Below are 22,739 nucleotides of genomic sequence, written 5' to 3'. Positions count from 1 at the left end.
ATCGGAGAGGATGTGGACTCGCTAACACGAGGTGGTGTATCCTTGGGCAAAAAGATTCCATCTGCCGCAGGGATGTCGAACTTTTGGACTACCGTGTGACGTCATCCACTCCGCTACAAGCACCCCTAGGGCATCATGTTAATCTGTTAATAAACAACAGGGTAGACTGCTGGAAGTGTGAATTTCCCTACAGGGATGAATAAAGTATCTATCTATCTATCTATTTCATTCTGTGTGCATGGTTACAAAGAATGACAATAAAAGTAAATTCTATTCTAATTCTAATTCACAGTGAATGATAGAATTAGCTACCTAATTAGCAACATTAGCAGCTAGCATTATCACGGCTAATTTGTGTCTACTTTTTTATTTGTCACCAAATATTGATCATCCAAAAACAAGACCCTGTTGGTTGCCCATTATCAATTTCTATTTTTAACGTGTATAAACAAATAATTTTAGTAACCAAAGTGTCTAAAGTGCTCTTCCCCTCCGCATGCAGGTATTGACCTGATAGCTGCCTTTTACGGCTGCCTCTATGCTGGTGTCATCCCCGTGACAGTGAGGCCACCCCACCCCCAAAATCTGGCTGCTACTCTCCCAACTGTCCGCATGATTATCGACGTGAGTATGTGCTACCTTGATGTTGTGTCGTGTGAATTGTTTGCTTATGAATGTATAATCCTGTCTGTGTCCTCCAGGTGAGCAAAGCAGTCTGCATCCTTACTACTCAGCCTCTAATGAGGATTCTCAGGTCCCGAGAAGCAGCCGCCAGCGTTAATGTCAAAACCTGGCCCACCATCATTGACACAGGTCTGACATTTGTGTGTGTTTTAATGACAAACCGTTGAAAAAATAGGAATTACAGGGGAAATTCAAATTAAACCAAATTATTCTCTATAATATTTCATCCATCCATCCATTATCTGCAGCACTTATCCTCAGTAGGGTTGCGGGTGTGCCGGAGCACATCCCAGCCATTCTCGGGCAGGGCACACAGAGACAGACAACTCACTCGCTCAATTAACTTGACATGCATGTTTTTGGGATGTGGGAGGAAACCCACGCAAACACGGGGAGAACATGCAAACTCTACACAGTAAGGCTAGTAGCTGGATTTTAATCCATGACCTCAGAACTCAGCCGTGGACGGGCTAACCACTCACTCGGCGTGCCACAGTTATAATCATGTGATGTTAATTATACTTTGTCCGTCAATACTTCCCTGCATCGCTTATCCTCAGTAGGGCACAGGGGGTGCTGGAGCCCATCCCAGCTGTCTTCGGGCATTGGGCGGGGGACACCCTGAACTGGTTGCCAGTCACTCGCATGGCACACAGGGACAGACAATTCGCTGGCTCATTCACACCTAGGGACAATTTGGACCGGCCAATTAACCTGACATGCATGATTTTGGAATGTGGGAGGAAAGCGGAGTGACCCGCGCAAGCATGGGGAGAACATGCAAACTCCACACAGGAAGGTTCTATCTCATGACCTCAGAACTGTGCTAACGTGCTAACCACTGCTCCACCCTGCTGCCCTTATAATATTTAATACAATACAAAATTGCATGCTAAGATTATTCAAATTCTTAGCTTGAAATTGTCTTGAAATTCCTTCCTGATCCCTGACCTCTTCGAGTAATTAACAGGTAAAACAATATGGCGACTCGCTTGCTAGGGGGCTGGTGTTCCCTTTTTAAAGCTCAGGATGACAAACACAAAACATGCTCTTTTCAAAATGCATTGTCTCCCATCTAATTTGAATATACCCATACAAAATAAAGTCCTGTGCCGTTAAAATGTAATAGCCCCCTTCCCGATTTCTGCGTTTTTTGCATTTTTATCACTCACGAAGGTTTTAGATTATCAAACTATTTTAAATTTCACACAGAGACAACTCAGGGAAATACAAAATGCAGTTTTGAAATTTTTATTCCATTTTTGAAGGCGCAAAAAACAAAGGTACAAAGAAACATTTTGGGAGTGCTGCACATTATTTACTGTTGTCTGCAGTTTTTAATTGGAGTTGTGTAAAGTAGGCTTAAACGTATTTGCTCAAGGTGTGTACTTCTAATCAGTTGATATTCCTTTTGGAGTCTCTTAGTCTTCCTGTCTTTGTTTAAAGGTGTCTCTACTTCTCCATGGGGGTGGTCTTTTGTCTTTGTTTCAACATACCAGTACTTCTTTATGTCTTGTGGTTTCAATAAAACACACAGACAGATGGGGGTGACCCAGAGTGAGTGAGTGTGGACAAGCGAGTTGCTTGTTCCTCCCGCTGCTCTCCCCGCTGCAGCTGGTTAAAAACTTAACAAGTCATTGCCTGATAATTTTTCTACCGTTAGCCAATTTATAGCTCCTCCACACATCAGTGGTCTGCTTCTCAGACCCCACAAGTTGTCATGTAAAATGACTTTTGAAATGATGATTTTTTTACTCCTTTAGATGATCTACCAAGAAAGCGGCCACCGCAGATCTATAAGCCTCCGACTGCCGAGATGCTGGCTTACCTAGACTTCAGTGTGTCAACCACGGGCATGTTAACTGGAGTAAAGGTAATATTTTGCTCACTTTGAATTTAAATATTTGTTCTAAAAAAGCTAATAAATTGTGAACAGTACTGCATGAAGGTTAAATACAGTTAACTCCCTGTATGTGATGTCCATTCAACAAGAAATGTGTCAGGATACATTTAAACGTCAAACGTATACTTATAGTGTAGACAATTTCATATATATTTAAAAACTTAGATTAATGAATAAACACCAACAAATACTAAGTCACTATTACCAATTTTCATAACAAACAAAAAAAACTTTTTGTTTGTTATGGATTAATGTATGCGTCCCTAGCTCGCAAAAACAATATTAATGTCAGGACCAGAACGGAGACAGGACCCACTTGCGTTGCGTTTCTTACTGGAAGAAAGAGAAAGGGTTGCGCCCACAATCCAGTGATTGCTGGACGCGGGAAGGAGGCAGCTCTGAACACGGAAGTGGATCTTCCGTGGTGAGCGATGGCGGTGTCGGGAACGGAAAAATGGGTCAGTAGCCGGGACGGGAGAGCAAAAACGTGGTCGGGGTCTTAAGCGAGTTGTAAGCCAGGAAAGAAGAGTAGACGTGGTCGGGGACAAAAAGAGGTCGAAAGCCGGGACCGGAGAGTAGACGTGGTCGGGATCAAAAACAGGTCGAAATCAGGGTACAGACGGGAGCAAAAAACAGGTGGAAGTTGGGGTCGAAAAAGGCTTGCCTAGTGTTAACTGAGGTTCGCAGATGGACTGACAACAGGGGACGGGTAGGAGTGGGTTTAAATAGGGACAGGGAGCCAATCAGAGTCCGAGGCAGTTGGCGCCAAACGAGCGGGCACAGGTGATTCACATCAGGAATCCTGACACTTAAATTTATTGTCTGTGATAAGGTTTTTCATCTTAAAACTTTTGACCTCTATTGTTAAAATAATAAGAATGTTAAAAAACAATCAGGGTTTGTACAGTTGCTCACTGAAAATGCCTGATATTTAATGTTGTGTTTTCAAAGATTGAAACTGGCCAGCATTTTGGGTGGAGTGATTGTAAATGCCTGAAATTGTTGCCATGTTTATCAACAAGTCTGCTTACAAATGAGGGAGACACCGCTCCCAGGTGGATTCGCTTTGCCATTGCATTTCTTCTTCTGTCATGATTAATGGCAGCTGGCATTTGTTTGTATAACATCGTCCTATCCAGTGTCCTCGCCCGAGAGGACAGGTCCATGTTACACCTAAACTGGGCATCATGAAAAGTATATTAGTGTAAGGATTAATTATCAGTTATGGACATTTATTTACATTGTAATGGGTACTCCCTGCAACTGAAATTGTAAGCTACATATTATTTTTTTACCCAACTGCTATCTAGGGAGCGATTTGTCTCTAATACAAATATTTTCTCGATTTACTCTAGATTTATATGTAATTTATATTTCTGATAAATGCACACACAAGATTAATAATTGCATATGTAAATTGCCTCTGCAAAATACCTGATTTACAACTGATTTAATTTTCATGGTACAGGAAAAATTGGAAAGTGGGCTTTGAAAGTCCTTAAAAAGTGCTGAAATTTGGCTTTGAAAAAGATGTAAGAACCCTGATCACAATAAATTCTTCAGTTGATTTAGAATTTCGCACAAAAGAATTACCTACTGTCCAAGTACATTTAGATAGATAGATAGATAGATACTTTATTCATCCCCGCAGGGAAATTCACATTTGCCAACATGTTCTAGGCTATTTTTTTTTCTAATAAAAAAAACGGATTTATGAAATGTCCAATTCATCAATGAGATGACAAATAAGCTTCATTATAGTTAATTATGCACAGCAGCATAACGAGTTGACTGAACTCTTTAAGGGCATCAAGCACACGTCCAAAGAACAACAGTGGTTCATACAGGTGCTTGAAATCCTTGAATTTTGCTTGGATTTTGGTTGAAGTGCTTGTAAATGCTTGAAATTGTTGCCATGTTTATCAACAAACCTGCTTAAAAATTAGGGAGAGACAGCTCTCTGGTGGCTTCGCTTTTCCATTCTATTTCTTCTTCCCTTGTGATTAACCGCAGCTGGCATTAGTTTGCATAACATTTTCCGATGAGGCATCATCGCCCCCTGCAGGTCGCGCCCAAGGGTACAGGTGCATGCTAAACAGGGCACTATAAAACAAGTAATCCTTGCACTAATACAATCTAAATTATAATAATAAATTATTTATTTTGGTCCTAGGGCAGCACGGCGGCGCAGTGGTTAGCGCGTGTGCGGCACAGTTCTGAGGTCGTGAAATCAAACCCCCTGTGTGGAGTTTGCATGTTCTCCCCGTGCTTGCGTGGGTTTCCTCCGGGCATTCCGGTTTCCTCCCACATTCCAAAAACATGCATGTCAGGTGAATTGGCCAGTCCAAATTGTCCCTAGGTGTGAATGAGCGAGCGAGTTGTCTGTCCGTGTGTGCCCTGCGACTGGCTGACAACCAGTTCAGGGTGTCCCCTGCCCACTGCCCGAAGATAGCTGGGATGGGCTCCAGCACCCCCGCGACCCTACTGAGGATAAGCGGTGCAGATAATGGATGGATGGATTATGGTCCTTGCAAAAATGATTTTCCCTGTGGTAAATTGTAATGGTAAGAACTTCCTGCAACTGAAAATGTAAACTACATATTACTGTCGTTTTACACCTATATGGGTCAAGATCTGTCTCAAAAATATTTACACATGTATTGTTCAGATCTACAAATATATTCGCAATGTACTCTAGGAAACTTGTAGACGCAAGATTAAAAATTGCATCTGTAAATCGCAGATAGAGTTGTGCCACTGGGGTGGAGAGTGATTTCACACGCATGCTCGCAGTTTCCTTTTATTCTTGGATGAAAATGGTGTTAGTAAGAAAAGAACTCTTCCAAATACAGTACAAATGCCAACCCAAACCCCCAAAAAGATGTAAAAGAGTTTATTTGAGCGCGTTTAAGAATTTCACATACTTGCACGCGCAATAGAAGGAGCTGCAACAATGATTTTAGCAAGAAGATGGCGTCATCCAAGACAATAGTTACGGACGCCACCTTTAGTTGTTTACCGTTAATCTAAGCTGCATTTAAAGAGGTGCCTTCTTTTTTTTTTACCAGATGTCACATGCTGCTATCAGCACTTTGTGTCGTTCCATCAAGCTGCAGTGTGAGCTCTACTCCTCGCGCCAAATAGCCATCTGCCTGGATCCATACTGCGGCCTAGGCTTTGTCATGTGGTGCTGCTCCAGGTATAGAAGGAAGTGCAAAGACGATGACAATTGTAAGTATTTGTCGCAAAAGTGACCTTTTTTGGTGCTGTGCAGTGTTTACTCAGGTCACCAGTCAATCCTCATCCCGCCCCTGGAGCTGGAAAGCTCACTTCCTCTGTGGCTGAACACGCTCAGCCAGTACAAGATCCGAGACACCTTTTGCTCCTACTCGGTCATGGAGCTCTGCACCAAAGGCCTCGGGACCCAAACTGAGCTGCTTAAGGTTAGAGTACCCCACGCTTTTGAAATGATCCACTGAATTGTAGCCCAGAAAATATAGTAATTTTTTCTTTTCAAAAGAACAGATTTACCGTGAATTCCGGACTATAGAGCGCACCTGATTATAAGCCGCACCCACTACATTTCGGGAGGATAACCGATTTTGTACATACACAAGCCGCACCTGTATATTAGCCGCATGCGCCCACATCGAAAAAACGCGATACAAACACGAAATTAACCCATACCCGATAAAGTCCGATAAACACAGCCGGCAAAATGAACAGAAATTATACCGGTACTTAAAATTTAATGCAGACCTGCAGAGTCCGGGTGCCTGTTGAAAGTAATCCAAGGAAAAAAGTATATTTCCAAAGGTAAGGGTGGGAAAAATTATATATCCACTATTGTCGGCCGCGTCCACAAACACGTCTCACCTTTACTCCACTTCCCGTCAGCCCGCGTTTGCCCCGCCCCTTCTTTCTCATTTGCTCGTACAAAACATATCAGAATAAGTTTCTAAAATAAATACATTACAAAAATATACAGTTGCAAATGCATATTATACATGGTTACACATATTTACAAAGAAAGACGGTACACCGAGTTTACAAAGCTTTAATAATAATATTATAACTTTCATCCCAAACCGTGCCTGTGTAGGGTAGCAAAACGCTACTAGCAACACGCTCGCAACACAGTAAACAGATCTGTTAAAAAAACATACCGTACTTGTAGTAAGCACGGTAAACCGTCCTCATCTTCCTTCTTATAATTGACATCATCAAAGTCGCCTTCCTTCAGTATGGGAAAGTGAATTTGTCACGCTCCCTTATTCAAAAGCACGCTAACATCACGCTCGCAAAGTAAAGTTTACGTGCGGTAGCTATGTTTCCTTCTATATCGGACTGTTCGATTGCGTTTAGCTTGAAAGTTGCGTCATGTGCCTTTCTTTTTGCAATTTGCATGATGAGAATATGTCTACGCTAATTTAATTTGTGCATGAGCTAAGAAGTTACAGTCTAAATCTTACCTTTTGTACTCGAGCGCCGCTGGCGGCCGTTAGAAAAATTACATAAATTGGCCGCTTCACTGAATAAGCCGCAGGGTTGAAAGTTTGGGAAAAAAAGAAGCGGCTTATAGTCCGGAATTTACGGTATATCAGGGACAAATACTAAGTCTCGGTTGTGTTTTTTACAGGCACGTGGCCTGAATCTGTCGTGCGTGCGAAGCTGCGTTGTAATAGCCGAGGAACGGCCCAGACTGTCGCTCACGCAGTCCTTCTCCAAGCTCTTCAAAGATGTCGGCCTGTCCTCACGTGCCGTCAGCACCGCCTTCGGCTCCAGGGTCAACCTGGCCATTTGTATGCAGGTAGGGAAAGTTACTCGGGGGTTTGTACGGGTGCTTGATATACTTGAAATTGCTTGAATTTTAATCTTGTGTTTTTAAGAATTTAAAAGTGATTGAATTTTGGGTGATGTGATTGTTTAGGGTTAAAATTGCTGCCGTGTTTCACAAGTAAATGGTAAATAGTCTGCATTTATATAGCGCTTTTCAAGTCAAAGAATACACTGAGTCAGTGTATTCTTTGACTTGACTGACGCTGCTCACTGGTGGCTTCACTTTGCCATTGTATTTCTTCTTCCCCTGTGATTAGGGCAGTTGGAATTAGATTACAGTGGAACCTCGGTTTTCGAACGCCTCTCGGTTCGAACAAATCGGAGTCCGACCAAAAATTTCGAGAAATTCTTGCTTCGCTGTTCGGTCAAAAAATCGGAGTTCGAACGCCGGTAATGCGTGAGTGGGTACGCTAGGATGCGATGCTGAGCGGCGTACGGGTGTAGATCGCTCTTTTCGTGACCAACTGTTATCACGTGCTTCGTTTTGCTTTCGCTTTTAATATAGGTGTACGAAGTGTTTTAGCCCCTAATTATGCCTCAGAAGAAAGTCAGTGCAAGCAGCAAAGTTGCTACAGGTGAAAAAAGAAAAGTAGTGCGTACAACTATTGCATTTAAGAAAGAAATAATAGCAAAATATGAAGGTGTGCGAGTGTCTGATCTTGCTAGGGAATACAGCATGGCTTCTGCTGACCACCACAAAGGTAAGAAATCCTATGCATAATTATTTTCTTTATCCCTTTTTTTTTAATTTTTACACGTTCGTGTTAGCGTAATCTTTCGTACGGAAGATTACGATAACGCGAACGTACGATTAGCCTGGGTTAGCTTTGTTTACGTTAAACATTCAAGTTAAACATTCAGGGTGTTGGAACGGAGCCCAACATTGAGGGTGTTGGAACGGAGCCCCCTTTCCAATGAACCGCTCACCACTTGTTGTGGAGACCCGGGTGCTAAATGACTTGTAAACGACCTGATTTTTTATTTTTACACGTTCATGTTAGCTTAATCTTTCGTACGGAAGATTACGATAACGCGAACGTACGATTAGCCTGGATTAGCTTTAGTTTACGTTAAACATTCAAGGTAAACATTCAGGGTGTTGGAACGGATTAAAACTATTTACATTATTTTTAATGGGAAAATGATTTCGGTTATCGAACAAATCGGTTTTCGAACAGGATTTTGGAACGGATTATGGTCAAGAACCGGGGTTCCACTGTATATGGCATTGTCCTATGAAGCGTCATCGCCCCCTACGGATCAAGCCCAGGAGGACATGTGCATGCTACACATAAACAGGGCACTATGAGAGGTGTAATAGTGAAAGGATCATGTATCAATTATCGACATTTATTATGGGCCATGTAATAACTTAAGGTAGCGTTTCCCTATTGGTAAATTGCAATGGAAAGAAGTTCCTCTAACTGATAGGTGACCTACATATTATCGTCATTTAAACCAACACCTCTTTGAGGAGAGATTTGTCTTAAAAATATTTACACGCTAATTGTTCAGATTAGAGCTGCACAATTCCCCAAAATCCAATCAATATTGCGATGTGACGTAGTACGATTGTGTCACTGCAAGACACTGCATTTTTTTCAGGGAATTTTAATTCCCAAATGTTATTTGACTGATGGAGCGTTTGGCCTACCAGAATTGTCACAGTTCGGCTTTTAACAGCACCGGCCAATCGGAGGCAAATTTGAGCCTCCTGTGAGCCGACAACAACCCTAACAAAGCTCTCCAGAAGAGGGCACTGTCTACTTAAGTTTAAAGGATGTCACTAGTCTTAACCCTTGGATGCCTGAGTAGGGTTTACAATGACCGCATGGGTTATTCTTTAAAAAATTTTAAAAACAAAACAATTTATCATATTCCAGGTATTCCTCATAAATATGTTTATGTAGTATTTTTTTTTTCCCCCACTGATCGAGTATCTCATCGAAATTGCAAAACTGGCCTGAAAAATCGCAATTAGGTTTTCCCCCCCAAATCGTGCACCTCTAGTTTATGTCCACAAAAATATTCTTGAATTACTCAAGATCCAAAAATCATGTTTTGATAAATGCACATGCACAGTTAAAAATCACATCAGTAAATTGCTGAATTATTTGTGGATCTGCAAAATACACGATTCACACTGGATATCTCCTTTTAATTGTACTGGAGAAATTGGATAATTGTCTTTGAAAGTCCCTTAAAATAGTTTGAATCTGTCCATGAAAGAAGTATAATAACAATGTTCCCACTAGGTCTCACGCATGCGCAATTGCAAAAAGAAAATCTATCCCGCACCTAAAAACCAGGGCTCAAAATTGCATAATTAATTGCCTAGAAAATTCAGCCAGAGTTACAGTACATGCATGTAAAAACAACGCACTCCCTCTGTGTGTTTTTAACGCGGTATTTTGAAGTCATCATCAACACGAGATTGAGTAAACAGTAAGTGCCCGCGTGAGTTGCAGCAGAAAAGGGGAGGGTGGGGAGCGGGGTAACGGTGGAGCTGGTCCTCACTGTCAAAATGGTGGATCCCCCTTGGATGTAACTTTCAGTTAGTTTCTGCCTTTGCGCGGCGTGTTAAACATGTTTCATTCTGTTTGACCATGATTTAAAAATAACATGACATTTTTTGCTTCTTTTGTGTTGTTAAAAGTCACAGGAATCTGACTTCACATTTACATGAAAAATATTATCTTTTTCTTGAGTTGTAGGTTGCCAAAAAGTCAGGTGTTACGATCAAATGATTTTCTAATATATTAAGTCAATATTTTTGCCAAGACTACCACCACTAAAAAAAGTGTGATTAAATCCAGTTCTATATTATACAACCAAACAAATAAGTCCAGAAAATGTTAGTATTTTGTCAGAAATTATATATTTTTTTTTAAATGGAACTCTCATGTAAAAGTTGTTGTAAAAACAACACGTTTGCAACCTTTCCAATAGTACATAAGCCAATTTAATAATATGTGAAAAAAGAATTTACTAGCATTAACTCAGCAAAAATGTAACTTGAATTGATCTCAGGTTTTGAACATGTTTAAAAATGATTTGGTTGTCACACGCAGGATTGATGTTGCTCACCTTTGTTTTCAAGAGATGCTCAGACTTTTTGTGATTGCTCAGACATGTGAAAGCTTAGAGGGAACATTTGTATAATACAAACCCTGGTGTCAGGTTCAACCCAACACTTGTAACAAAAACCTGTATACAAAAAAGACAGATAATTGTGTATGGTTTACTTGCAAGGGAAGCGAACGGAAAACTGCTTTTGGTTACAGTTCCTCCAACTCACTCCAAAGCAGCCTTCCCCCACCTTGCCTTTTATTCAGAAAAGGAACGCCCTAGCTACAAGGTGGTTTCGACTGCTAAACAGAAGAAAGCATTTGAAGGTTAAATGTTCCAGTTTTTGCACAACAACTTGTTATTTGAAATGTGACTGATTAACTCTCTTTCAATATATTCAGGAAAAGATCCTTGGCCTTCCGGTCAAATCTGTAACTGATTCACACCTTTTATTATCTCTTGCCAGGGTGTAGTGGAAGATTTTTGCTGAGAGAATATCTTATTTTGTAAGCACAATATCTCACAAGAAAACATATAACACACATAAATTATAGTAAATTTGAATAACGTATGTACATTATTCCAACACCTGGTTACTGTACAGCTTGGATATTTACGGTTGAGTTTTTCCTTGCCTTCGTGTAGGATTTGCAATAGTCTGTGCAGCCGTTTGAAACTCCTTGTGATTAAGAGCCTTACAAAATATCATGACTTTGCTTGAGGTTTTTGAGTTTTTCCTAGCCCTCATGTAGGTTTTAGATCAGGGGATGGTGTCATAATAGTATGTAGTCTGTAATAGTATGTGGTCTGTGCTAGCCTTTGAGACTCTTTGTGTTTAAGGGCTATACAAATGAACATGACTTGAGGTTTTTGAGTTTTTCTTTGCCCTCATGTAGGTTTTGGATCAGGGGATGGTGTCATAGTAGTCTGCAATAGTCTGTGCAGCCCTTTGAGACTCCTTGTGATTAAGGGTGTCACAAATAAACATGACCTGAGTTTGTTATCTTGGTTGTGTTGTAGGGCACTGCTGGACCAGACCCTTCCACTGTCTACGTCGATATGAAGTCATTACGTCATGACAGGTAAATCTCGGCACGAGAATCGCAAACTTTTTAACGCTAAAGCATTTGTTTGTGTCACTAAGGGTGAGGCTGGTGGAGCGAGGAGCACCGCAGTGTCTTCCCCTCATGGAGTCGGGCACCGTGAGTGTTGATTAATGATGACTGGCACACCGACACAGACTGGCCATCTTAGGAGCTAAATGTGTTTTGCTTGAAGATTCTTCCAGGTGTGCGCGTCATCATTGTCAACCCAGAGACCCGAGGACCACTGGGAGATTCCCACCTTGGCGAGGTAAATTAGTTGATTTATACTGCTTTAGCTTGTTTTTTTAAAAAAAAATGTTTGTGTGATTGAGTATTTCTGCAGTTGGGGAGTTCGGTGTAACAGTAAGCCTTGTTTCAGGTGGGCATGACTGTCTGAGTGCGCGACTATTATAGGCTAGTGTATGCTGTCAGTCAAACAGGCACAAGTCATCTGTCCACCTGCCCGAAACAAACTGCAAAGCACTGCTTCAGCTAGTATTCAAGCGGCTCGTTCATTTGAAGATAAATTGATCGATTAAATCGGACTTCGAGGAAAGTCAGAATATTAAATCAATGGTGATCACCACCGGGTGCTCAGTGGATTGTTATCAGGTTTTGGAAATTACTGAAGTGGTAGGTGGAATCAAAATAGGTGCTGCAGGCTTGGTAACAAGCCAGTCAAATATGTTACTGATCTAATAGATACATAAATGCTTCTACTTTGTGGGTTTTGTCTATCCTGGGACTTTTTGGGTATAAAAAACAAGGTATGGCTGTATTTATGAGTCAAAACACTGATTTTCTTGGGTGCGCCTGTGTGTAGATCTGGGTCAACAGTTCTCACAGTGCAAGTGGCTATTACACTATTTACGGTGAAGAAAGTCTGCAGGCGGACCACTTCAACACCAAACTAAGTTTTGGGGATCCCAACACGCTATGGGCCAGAACAGGCTACCTTGGCTTCATCACGAGAACCGAGCTCCTGGATGCTAGTGGAGGTAAGCTGCTGTGTTTAAAGAAGCTGTTTGGAAAACTTCACACTTTTTGTATTCCAGATCGCCATGATGCCTTATTTGTGGTGGGCTACCTGGACGAAACGCTGGAACTACGGGGCTTACGCTACCATCCTATTGACATTGAAACGTCCGTGTCTCGAGCTCATCGCAGCATTGCCGAGAGGTGAGCTGGTATAGAAGTCTTTGTTGTCATTGATAACAATGTTGTGGACATTATTCGCAATGAAATTGTATATGGCACTCCAGGATAGACACTTAATAAAGACGGAAATGAGATCAAAGATTGTCAGGATAAATGAGCAAAAATATTTACAAGGTAGTGCACGGAGACTGGTCCAAGTTGTGATATGTCTTGCATGTATCTCATGTGACTCAGGCTAGTGGGCACTTAGCATCCTTGAGGATATCGCAGGAAAGAGATAGGAGATGTTGATTATATTGGCTGAATTAAGCCTCAAGTGGGTTGCATGAAAGCTGTTTATATTTAGTCTGGCTCAGTTATTCAGGTGAATTATTCTCTACTGCTAGCCCGATCCAGATCAGGTTGCTTAGAAATGTCATGAGTATAGAATTATCGAATCATTCTCCCTTGAGTTGTTTTATCATTATAATAAACGGCATAACTATTTGAGGCACTTCAAATATTTTATTTTTTCAATCGACTGCATTGTAAACCTCAACAGTATAAAAAATAGAAATATTTCTATTGTTTCAGAACAAAAGTCAAGAGAACCAAACTATAGAGCATCGATGTAACAAACAGTAACATGTTGACATTTTGGTGAGCTCTCTGCAGGGTGAGCTCTTCTGGTGTGTTAATGCAAATTTACGGTGTTGCCACAGTACAGTACACCATACCACACAAATTACACATGGCATTTTCCTTTTCTGTAGTTGAGAAAAAGTCCGCTCCATGCCGCACTTCCTGTTTGTCATTTTTCGCTCCTGGTAGGGGAGTGTGCATATATTTTGCCCTCCTGTACTCTGTTTTCTTAGATGAATTCTCTTAACTGTTGTCTGACCTAGTAACCTATGCAGACAAATTAATAATTATGGGGGACTTTAACATTCATATGAACTTCCCCACTCAGTTCACTTACTGTTGCGTTTCGGTTCCTAATTGATACATTTGGTTTCAATCAACTGATTCGCCGACTCATAAAGATAGAAACACGCTAGACTTGGTTCTGACTCTAAGTTTCAACCTAAAATGTGACGGTGTTACCGTGTACTATCATTATTTAGTTACATTTGAGGTTTTGGCTAAATGTTGTGTTAAAAAAACTAAAGGATTTAGTGGACGCAATATAAGCACTGGCATAGTTTCTGAGCTCTCTGATCTTCTTTCGGGAGTAGTTACATTGTTTCCTTTATATAAAAGCTCTATTGACTAAGTTTAATGCCACCCTGGCTAGTGTCCTGGATTCCGTAGCGCCCCTACAGCTTAGTAGGTCTTAGATCAGGGGATGGTGTCATAATAGTCCGTAGTTTGCAATAGTTTTTGATCTGTGCAGCCCTTTGAGACTCTTTGATTAAGGGTAATGCAAATAAACATGACTTGACTTGACTCCTGTCAGGCACAAAGGATGCAGCAGCAAGCCAGGTAGCAAGATGTGCCTCTCAGTTACACTCTCAGGCATACACTTAAAGTGGTTTAATGCACTGGGTGAGAGAGAGAAGGGCTGCGCTATCTCTAGAGAGAAGCAGCGCTTTGCGGAAATTGGTGAAGGAGCAAAGTTTCGATCCCAGGACAATAGTTTTGATTGGATACAAGTACTTGCGTAGTATTGATAATATCAATATTCAGATTGATCCGTCCACTCCTAGTGTTCAGTGTGGTGTCCACTTTGCCCCATATGGCAAGCAATTCAAGTTGTCTCCGATTATTTATGACAGTCGCGTGTGTTCTTTGCAGCGCCGTGTTCACGTGGACCAACTTATTGGTGGTCGTGGCCGAGCTGGGTGGCTCCGAGCAGGAGGCTCTGGACCTGGTTCCCCTCGTCACCAACGTGGTTTTGGAGGAGCACCACCTCATTGTAGGCGTGGTGGTCATCGTGGACCCGGGCGTGATCCCCATTAATTCCCGAGGGGAAAAACAGCGGATGCACCTGCGGGATTCCTTCCTCGCCGACCAACTGGACCCCATCTACGTGGCCTACAACATGTGATAGGAGAGAAGGATATTTTGATTGGTCAAAGTGGTGCTTCCTTTGTCTCACTTTTCGGTCTTTGTTTTCTGTTGCTTGCATATTTCCATCCGTTCATTGCTTCCTAGGTAAAAATTCTGCCAGGAATTTTATCTTTTCTGGTTACCGCCCTTGCAAAGGACCCTCACTTCTCAGTCATAAGCCGGCACGGTGACCTGAATTACAGAGAAGAGGGGTAACTTTTGTCCTCCTCCTTGCACTTTAAGTCCACTTTTTTGTCTGGCCTGCCTCAATGTGAGGAAAAACCTCGGCTTTAGTGTTAACAAGTGCCCAACAATTGGGGGGTCCAGAGACACAATTGCAGTGCAAGTTAAAATTGCACTTGATTGAGAGGAGAGTTAAGGTGAGGGCTGAGTGATCTGTTATCTGAAAGATCTTCTGCAGCCTGGCGTTAGCTAATGCATGATTTAATTTGTGATTGAGCAGGGTTTCGTTTGATAGCACAAACTGAGGGAACTTTTGCACAAATCTTGCACACAAAAATGCCCTCGGTGTACCGGATGCGTCATACCTACACTCAAACCGATATCGCTAAAATAAATGCCTTGGAAATGGACAAATTGCCCCCACTTCTGATTTAGAATAACTTCCTGATGTCAAATAATGACGCGAAAGTGCCATGCTTTCGTCACCCCAGTCATGTACACTACCGTTCAAAAGTTTGGGGTCACCCAGATAATTTTGTTATTTCTGTGAAGAAAAAAAATCACATTTTCAAATGAATTGTCCTATGTATGTGTTCTTTCTCCCCATATTCATCTCTTTTGTTGGTCATTCTCAGTTATTGCTTTTACTTAGACACTCTGCCTTGAAGCCCAGGATCTTGGGCTCATCTCCTCACTGTAGATGTTGACACTGGTCCTGTTTAAACAAGCTGCTAGTTGAGGACCTCCATCCATCCATCCATTGTCTTCCGCTTATCGGGGTCGGGTCGCGGCGGCATCAGCCTTAAAATGAAGCCCAGACGTCCTCATCTCAGCCACCTCCTCCAGCTCATCCAATGGGATCCCGAGGCGTTCCCAGGCCAGCCCAGAGACATAGTCTCTCCAGCGTGTCCTGGGTCGCCCCCGGGGCCTCCTGCCGGTGGGACGTGCCCGGAACACCTTCCAAGGGAGGCGTCCGGAAGGCATCCTTATCAAATGCTTGAGCCACCTCAACTGGCTCCTCTCCATGCGGAGGAGCAGTGGCTCTACACAGAGTCCCTCCCGGATGACTGAGCTTCTCACCTTATCTCTAAGGGAGAACCCAGACACCCTGTGGAGGAAACTCATTTCGGCCACTCTTATCCGGGATCGTGTTGTTTCGATCATAACCCACAGTTCATGACCATAGGTGAGGGTTGGAACATAGATCTACCGGTAGATCGAGAGCTCCCTCTTCACCACGACGGACCGCAGTTAGTTGAGGACCTGTAACATGTCTATTTCTCAAAGTAGAGACTCTAATGTACTTGGCCTCTTGCTTGGTTGTGCAGCAGTGCCTATTCTGGTTGAAGCCTGTTTGTGCTGTTCTCTGAAGGGAGTAGTACACACTATCTATCTATCTCTCTATCTATCTATCTATCTATCTATCTATCTATCTATCTATCTATCTATCTATCTATCTATCTATCTACCATGGTCATATCCCTCAAGAGGGGTGACCGACAGCAAGACAAACACATACAATAACAAAGAAAATGAAAGGGAAAAAACAAACACAAAAAAATTTGGACCACGGCCAACCCAATTGCCCAAACAAGTTAGGCACCTCGGCACCTAAGTTGGTCATGCTTTCGTCCCTCCAGATGAAACGGGACACCAGAAAGCGGCCTTGTCACTCGAGTCAGGGTGACAAAACACTCTTTTGTTCAACAGCAGGGCCCAACAGCTTTCACTGGTTTACCCCTGCCGCATCATACGGGTTCCCAGCCCATCCTTAAGAACGCGTCCACAATCCCACTATCCTTTCACAACACCTCTCTACTCCTTTCTATCACCAACAAGAGCTCTAGCTTCCATTATATTTAGACCTCTTTCCTGCTGTACACTCATAACACCATCCATCCACGTCAATCGCGGCCTTCCTCTTGGTCTCCTTCCATTGACTTCTGCTCTGTAGATCCTCTTCAACATTCGCTCCTCATCCATCCTCTCCATGTGTCCAAACCAACCGAGTACTCTCTTATCAACACGCTTGCTCAGTTCCACGACTACTCCAGTTCTGTCTCTCACAATTTCATTTCTCAATTTATCCAATCTTGTCACTCCTAACATAGTCCTCAAACACTTCATCTCAAAAACATTCAATTTCCTTCTTAAATCTGCGTTCAGGCTCCAAGTCTCTGCACCATACAACACAGTCGGCACAATCACACCCCCATACAGTCCCCTCTTAAAATCCATACTCATACTCTTGTTGTTCATCACTCTCCTCGGATCACCTAAAACCTTGCTTCCTTGATTCACTCTGTGCAATACCTCGCTCTCCATTCCACCAACTGCAGCCACATCACAACCCAAGTACCTAAAGCTTTCAACTTCTTCCAGCACTTGTCCATGCAACCTGATTTCTAACGTCATGCCCACTCCATCACGTGAACACACTTGCATTAAAACTAAAATAGTAGATTGCCATGCCAACAATGTGTATTTCTGTTTAGCTTAAAGTTCATAGAAAAAAGTCTTTTTTCTTTAGAAATAAGGACATTTCTAAGCGACCCCAAACTTAAGAACGGTAGTGTAAAATTCTAACACTTGATCTGCTCTGTTGTCGCTTCATTGAAATGTTTAAGTACAGAATGATACCACGGCAGATAGGAAGCAGATATTTTCTTTAAAAAACAAAAGGATCATTTGTGTTTTCCTGGTGGGGGAAGCATTGCAATCACATTTTTCTAAAAGTGACCCGCGCATGTGGCACGTGCAGCCGACATTAGACTCTTCAAAAACCCCTCCAACGCATTGACTTTTGAGGGGAGCTTTTCAGTAACCATTTAGCATACACTTAAACTTTGACTTTTAGAATTTTTCTCCAAAATCCACTGGTGAAACGACTTTGGCTTCAATGTGGTTGAACAGTCGTCGAAACTTTGGGGATGGCGTTATGCAATATTAGAACTAAGGCGTCACAATCGTCCGTTAAAAGGTGCTGCTAAAAAATACGTTTTGGAGAAGGGAAAAAAAGGAATTGAAGACCGGAAATATAAATATAATTTAAGGTGGTTCAATTTAACGGACGCTATTTACAGCTGTCGATGTCGGTGAATTTGGATCGGACTCTTCACAGCTTTTTCACTGTATTAATGAGGCAGAGTGAGTTCGTTTTCACAATTTCAAATGGAGCTTGCAGATAGTTTGTTAGTGTCAAATGGTTGTTGGTTTAAGAGTTAGGCAGCTTTCACGTGCGGTTCTACGCTATTGTTTTTACTGTTTGTGTGAGGGCTCTTGAGGGTCCACTTGCAAGTAACCAGAGCAGAGAAGGGACTGTGACTACGGTGAAGAAAGATGTTTTTGGGGTACAGCTCGATTGGATCGGGTAGAGTTCAGTCAAGCTAGGTATATTCAGTCTTTGGAACCAAGGCTTTCGGGCCATCACTCAAATAGTTACATGATAGTTCATTTCACAACGTTAGATGTTTTACATTATTCTGATCATATCACAATAGTGTCTTTATTTTTTTCTTATGGTGCATTTTAGAGCAGGCAAACAACTGGACTCTTGAAAGCAAGCATCGGATCTAATTGCCTTGAAATACAGTGGTATGAAAATGTATCGAAACTTTTCAGAAATGCTCACATTTCTGCAGTAAATCACCATCAAATATTATCTGATCTTTGTGATAATCCTACAAATGAAAATACAGTGTCTGCCTCTTTTGGAGAGGACGTCGTTGGGCGGCGCCCCAAAATATACGCAGAGACAGAAATATGGCGGAAAGGGAACGTCCTTTATTGCAATATTCATTCAGCAACGTTCAAGCTACGTTCCAAATTCGTCCGAGAGACGCTGGGCTTTTTATACTATGTTCAACAAGATCACTTGATGTTTTTCTTGGAATTGAAAGTATTTTTTCTCTGAATCGGCTTGCTTAGTCAACAACTTGTGATTTCTTGTATCAACATCATCTCATAACATCCTGCCAAATGTCTGTTGTCAGCTAAAAGGCTGCTGACTTACAAACATTTATAATTTTTCGTATTGTAATGAGGATACCCTGCAAACTATGACCGGAGGGGGAGCAATATGTAACTGAACTTTCTGCCTAAATGGACTTGAACCTGTTCTCAAAATCTTAAAAATCAAAATTAGGGAGCAAAATTCATGTTTTTGCATAAAACCTTTATATATTTCATCTGCATATTCCAATTATTTTCTGAGATGTTTTTTGAGGACGGCATGTGAGATCTTTGTCACCCTGATCGGTGATGTCATTGGAGGAACAACAGCACCCTACAAGCCAGTCGCCATACTCTCGCGTTTTTTTCACCTGACAAAGATCAGATCCTATTCGATAGTGATTTTATGCAGAAATGTGAGAATGTTGTGTCGAATAGTTTTCCATAACACTGCACATGACTACATATCCCGAGAAACGTGTGTATTGTTACATGAAGTTGGTGTACTGAAAAGAAAAAATAGAGTTACAACTTGCTTGGCATAATTGCCAGCATTACAAAGTAAACGTAGTACCAGTGTCTGAAATAACATCAGGGTGTGCATCTTTTACGTCGGGTGTACAACTTACAAAACGTCTCCGCCCGGGTGGCCGACAACTTTTCCAAGGAAAAAAAAATATATACAGTAAGACCTCGGTTATCGCGGTTAATGGGGACCAAAACCACCCTCGATAAGTGAAAATCTGCAAAGTAGCGACGCCCCTTTAAAAAAAAATAAAAAAATTACCATTACAGACCGCGAAGCTCTGAAACCGCGAAGTAGCGAGGTCCCACTGTATTTCGTTTTTATTATATTTTTTATTTTATTTTCTTTTTTCAAATCAAACGTTGCTTTATCCTGATTTCGAAATCTTCGGCCGTTTTGGAAAATTCGGTTTGTTTGGCAATTTGCATACTCGGCAGCCAATCAGAAGCCTGCATCGAATAATTTCGTGCTTCCGGACTTTCCCGAGCGTTATAAGATCTTTTTCCAAAGTCGACGCACAGAGAACACAAGAAAAATGGAGAAGTGGCTAGGAATCAAGCCAAAACCTCAGCCTCAGAAGATTCAAAAGAAGCTAACAAAATTGATGACGCTCCAAAACATAACCGTACATTAATAGCAGAGTGGAAAGAGGAGTTCACATGGCTTGTAGCAGACGACGCAACGCAAACATTGCATGAATAAAGATGAGTAAATATTGGGATATAATGATGGCTGACGGAAAACAGCGATGTCATATACATGCAATGAATGTTATAAGTAGATTTATGATAAACTTAGTTTTAAAGTGTTGTTCTGTTATATATTGTTTAATACTTTGCAACATCGTTTTTTCTTTTGCGTTAAGTCGTCTTATTGTGTTTCAAGTTGTGAAAAATGGGGCAGGCCACTTCATGGCTGGGCAGGCAACCTTTCAGATTTGTCTGCCCTGGTGCCCGTTAACTTTTTGTCATGAGTTTCAGACACTGGTAGTACGCTCAAATCTTTTCTTTTTTGGGGGAGAGCAGATGAGAGTGACTTACTTTCCAACAGTATGTTGTCGAATCGTACTGTTTTGTGACGTTAGGTGAAAGCTTCTCTATCGCCGCTAGAGAATTGTAAGAGAACAGGGTCGGGGCCTTATTCATAAAAAGTTCCTTTGTGCTACCATGAAGGACGGGGTGGTAACATGAAGATTTCGGTTAGCGAAGACACAACTTTTTTGCCTTATTGGATCCCTTTGAACGTTTCACGAGAAGCTCCTGGAACCACGGTGTTCATCGTATTCCCTAATACGGAACGCTTACTGAATGTCTAACACTGAAAACAAGGTAGGTAGAATCAGCAGAGTGCTAGTTGTAAGAAATAGTAACAGTCGTAGGGGGATAGGTGAGGTTTAGGATGTAATGTGTATTCTGTATTTTAGGTCAAATACAGTGGAACCTCGGTTCTCGACCATAATTTGTTCCAGAACCCTGTTCGAAAGCCGATTTGGTCCATCACCGAAAATCGTTTTTGCCATTAAAAGTAATGTAAAATCATTTTGATCTGTTCCAAATCCTTGAAGGCTTACCATGAACGCAAACATGAAGCTAACCCAGGCTAATCGAACGTTCGCGTTAGCGTAATCTTCCGTACGAAAGATTACGCTAACATGAACGTGTAAAAATTAAAAAATCAGGTCGTTTACACGTCATTTAGCACCGGGGTCTCCACAACAAGTGGTGAGCGGTTAAAGGATAAAGAAAAGATTTATGAATAGGATTTCTTACCTTTGTGGTGGTCTGCAGAAGCCATGCTCTATTCCCTCGAAAGAAGGAAAACTCGCACATCTCCATATTTTGCTATTATTTCTTTCTTAAATGCAATAGTTGTACGCACTACTCTTCTTTTTTCACCTGTAGCAACTTTGCTGCTCGCACTAACTTTCTTCGGAGGCATATTTAGGGGTTAAAACACTCCGTTCACCGATATTAAAAACGAAAGCAAAAAGAAGTGCGCGGTCACGTGACAACAGTTCACGAGGGGTGGGGTCAATCTACACCCGTACGCCGCTCAGCATCGCCCCTAGCGGACCAGCGTTCGAACTCCGATTTTTTTGAACGAAAAGCGAAGTAAGAATTTCTCGAAATTTTGGGTCGAGAACCGATTTGTTCGAACTGAGGCGTTCGAAAACCGAGGTCCCACTGTACTGTCAACGTTGGTGTTCTTATCGTGTACATGCAAAAAAGTCTATGCGACTCGACTGATCTTTCATACTTGACTTCCGTGTTTTTTTTTTTAACTTTCATTTGCAAAAACAAAAAACATCTGACTTCCACGAGAGGATTCCGGCTGGAACACCATGCACTTTTCCCCGAAACTGTCGCGTGTGCATCCGAGTGTGTGAGCTTTTTATGGAAATTGTTTTTTTAATGCCAGGAAATTGCAACCTGTTTGAAAAGGTTTTCGAATCGGTTTAATCGTATACGTCGCCGCCACTGTAACCGAAGCTTTTCCGTCGACTCGGAATCGAATCACTCGTGGGGTTTTCGTTGCCGTTTTTGTTGGTGTGACCGACTTCACGCTGCATTGAGTGACATCTATGCAACAAGCACTCATGGACCACTGAAGCATTTGAGCCACTTTGTAATTTTCTTCTGTTGTAACTCTTACAAGTTTTTAATAAAATTTTATAATTTAACGTTTGCCTTTATCGGTGCTATTCAATTGGACATCACTTTTTAAAATGATGGATTATCTTCATTCCATCTCTGTAAAGCACAGACTGGTCTTTTTTCATGGATATGCATGTGATTGTGGTGTCATGAGCAGGGTTGGGTAGGGTTACTTTAACTGAATTACTTTCAATTACTTTTGGATTACTCCAATAGCAAATATGCTAATATAAGACAAAAGAAACTAAATATAAATACTATTACTAAATTTTGTGCAGGCTTGGGGAGTAACGGAATACATGGAACGGCAAAAATGATGTTGGCAAGCTGTTTGGATTTGTTTTCATTTTGTTTCCGTCGCATTTTATGTTTGTTTTCCCGGAGATCAAAGCCAGGAGAGAAAGCTTACCACGTGTTGTGAGTCATCATTTGATTCATATTTAGTTTCTTTTGTCTTTTATTAGCATATTTGGTATTGGAGTCATCCAAAAGTCATTAAAAGTAATCCAGTTAAAGTAACTACCCAACCCTGGTCTTGAGGTAGCCAAGGGGCCCACTTTGCTTACCTTAAGACTTCCTCACTTCGATGAACTGCAGACGTTTGAATAATCGTGTGATTTCTTCAAAACTGTCATAACTAAAAAAAGGAAGAAACTAAT

The 22,739-nt window shown here is 41.7% G+C and overlaps 1 protein-coding gene across 1 annotated transcript in view; it reads left to right on the top strand.

The window, feature by feature from the left end:
• Positions 1-22,106, top strand: part of dip2ba (DIP2 acetate--CoA ligase B (putative)a) — a 65,895-nt gene extending 43,789 nt beyond the window's left edge. The window contains exons 27-38 of the mRNA XM_088330606.1: positions 503-624; positions 702-813; positions 2,448-2,557; positions 5,656-5,786; positions 5,862-6,030; positions 7,227-7,397; positions 11,516-11,577; positions 11,640-11,697; positions 11,774-11,848; positions 12,404-12,578; positions 12,636-12,759; positions 14,512-22,106. Of these exons, the coding sequence (XP_088186732.1) occupies positions 503-624; positions 702-813; positions 2,448-2,557; positions 5,656-5,786; positions 5,862-6,030; positions 7,227-7,397; positions 11,516-11,577; positions 11,640-11,697; positions 11,774-11,848; positions 12,404-12,578; positions 12,636-12,759; positions 14,512-14,764 (1,562 nt within the window). The 3' untranslated portion in view covers positions 14,765-22,106. The remainder of the gene's footprint in view (positions 1-502; positions 625-701; positions 814-2,447; positions 2,558-5,655; positions 5,787-5,861; positions 6,031-7,226; positions 7,398-11,515; positions 11,578-11,639; positions 11,698-11,773; positions 11,849-12,403; positions 12,579-12,635; positions 12,760-14,511) is intronic.
• Positions 22,107-22,739: the final 633 nt, after the last annotated feature.

This window comes from Urocampus carinirostris, chromosome 3, assembly GCF_059441175.1.
Source record: "Urocampus carinirostris isolate Australia breed hairy pipefish chromosome 3, RoL_Ucar_1.0, whole genome shotgun sequence".
Taxonomy (NCBI): domain Eukaryota; kingdom Metazoa; phylum Chordata; class Actinopteri; order Syngnathiformes; family Syngnathidae; genus Urocampus; species Urocampus carinirostris.
This window is presented reverse-complemented; position numbering and strand designations above follow the sequence as displayed.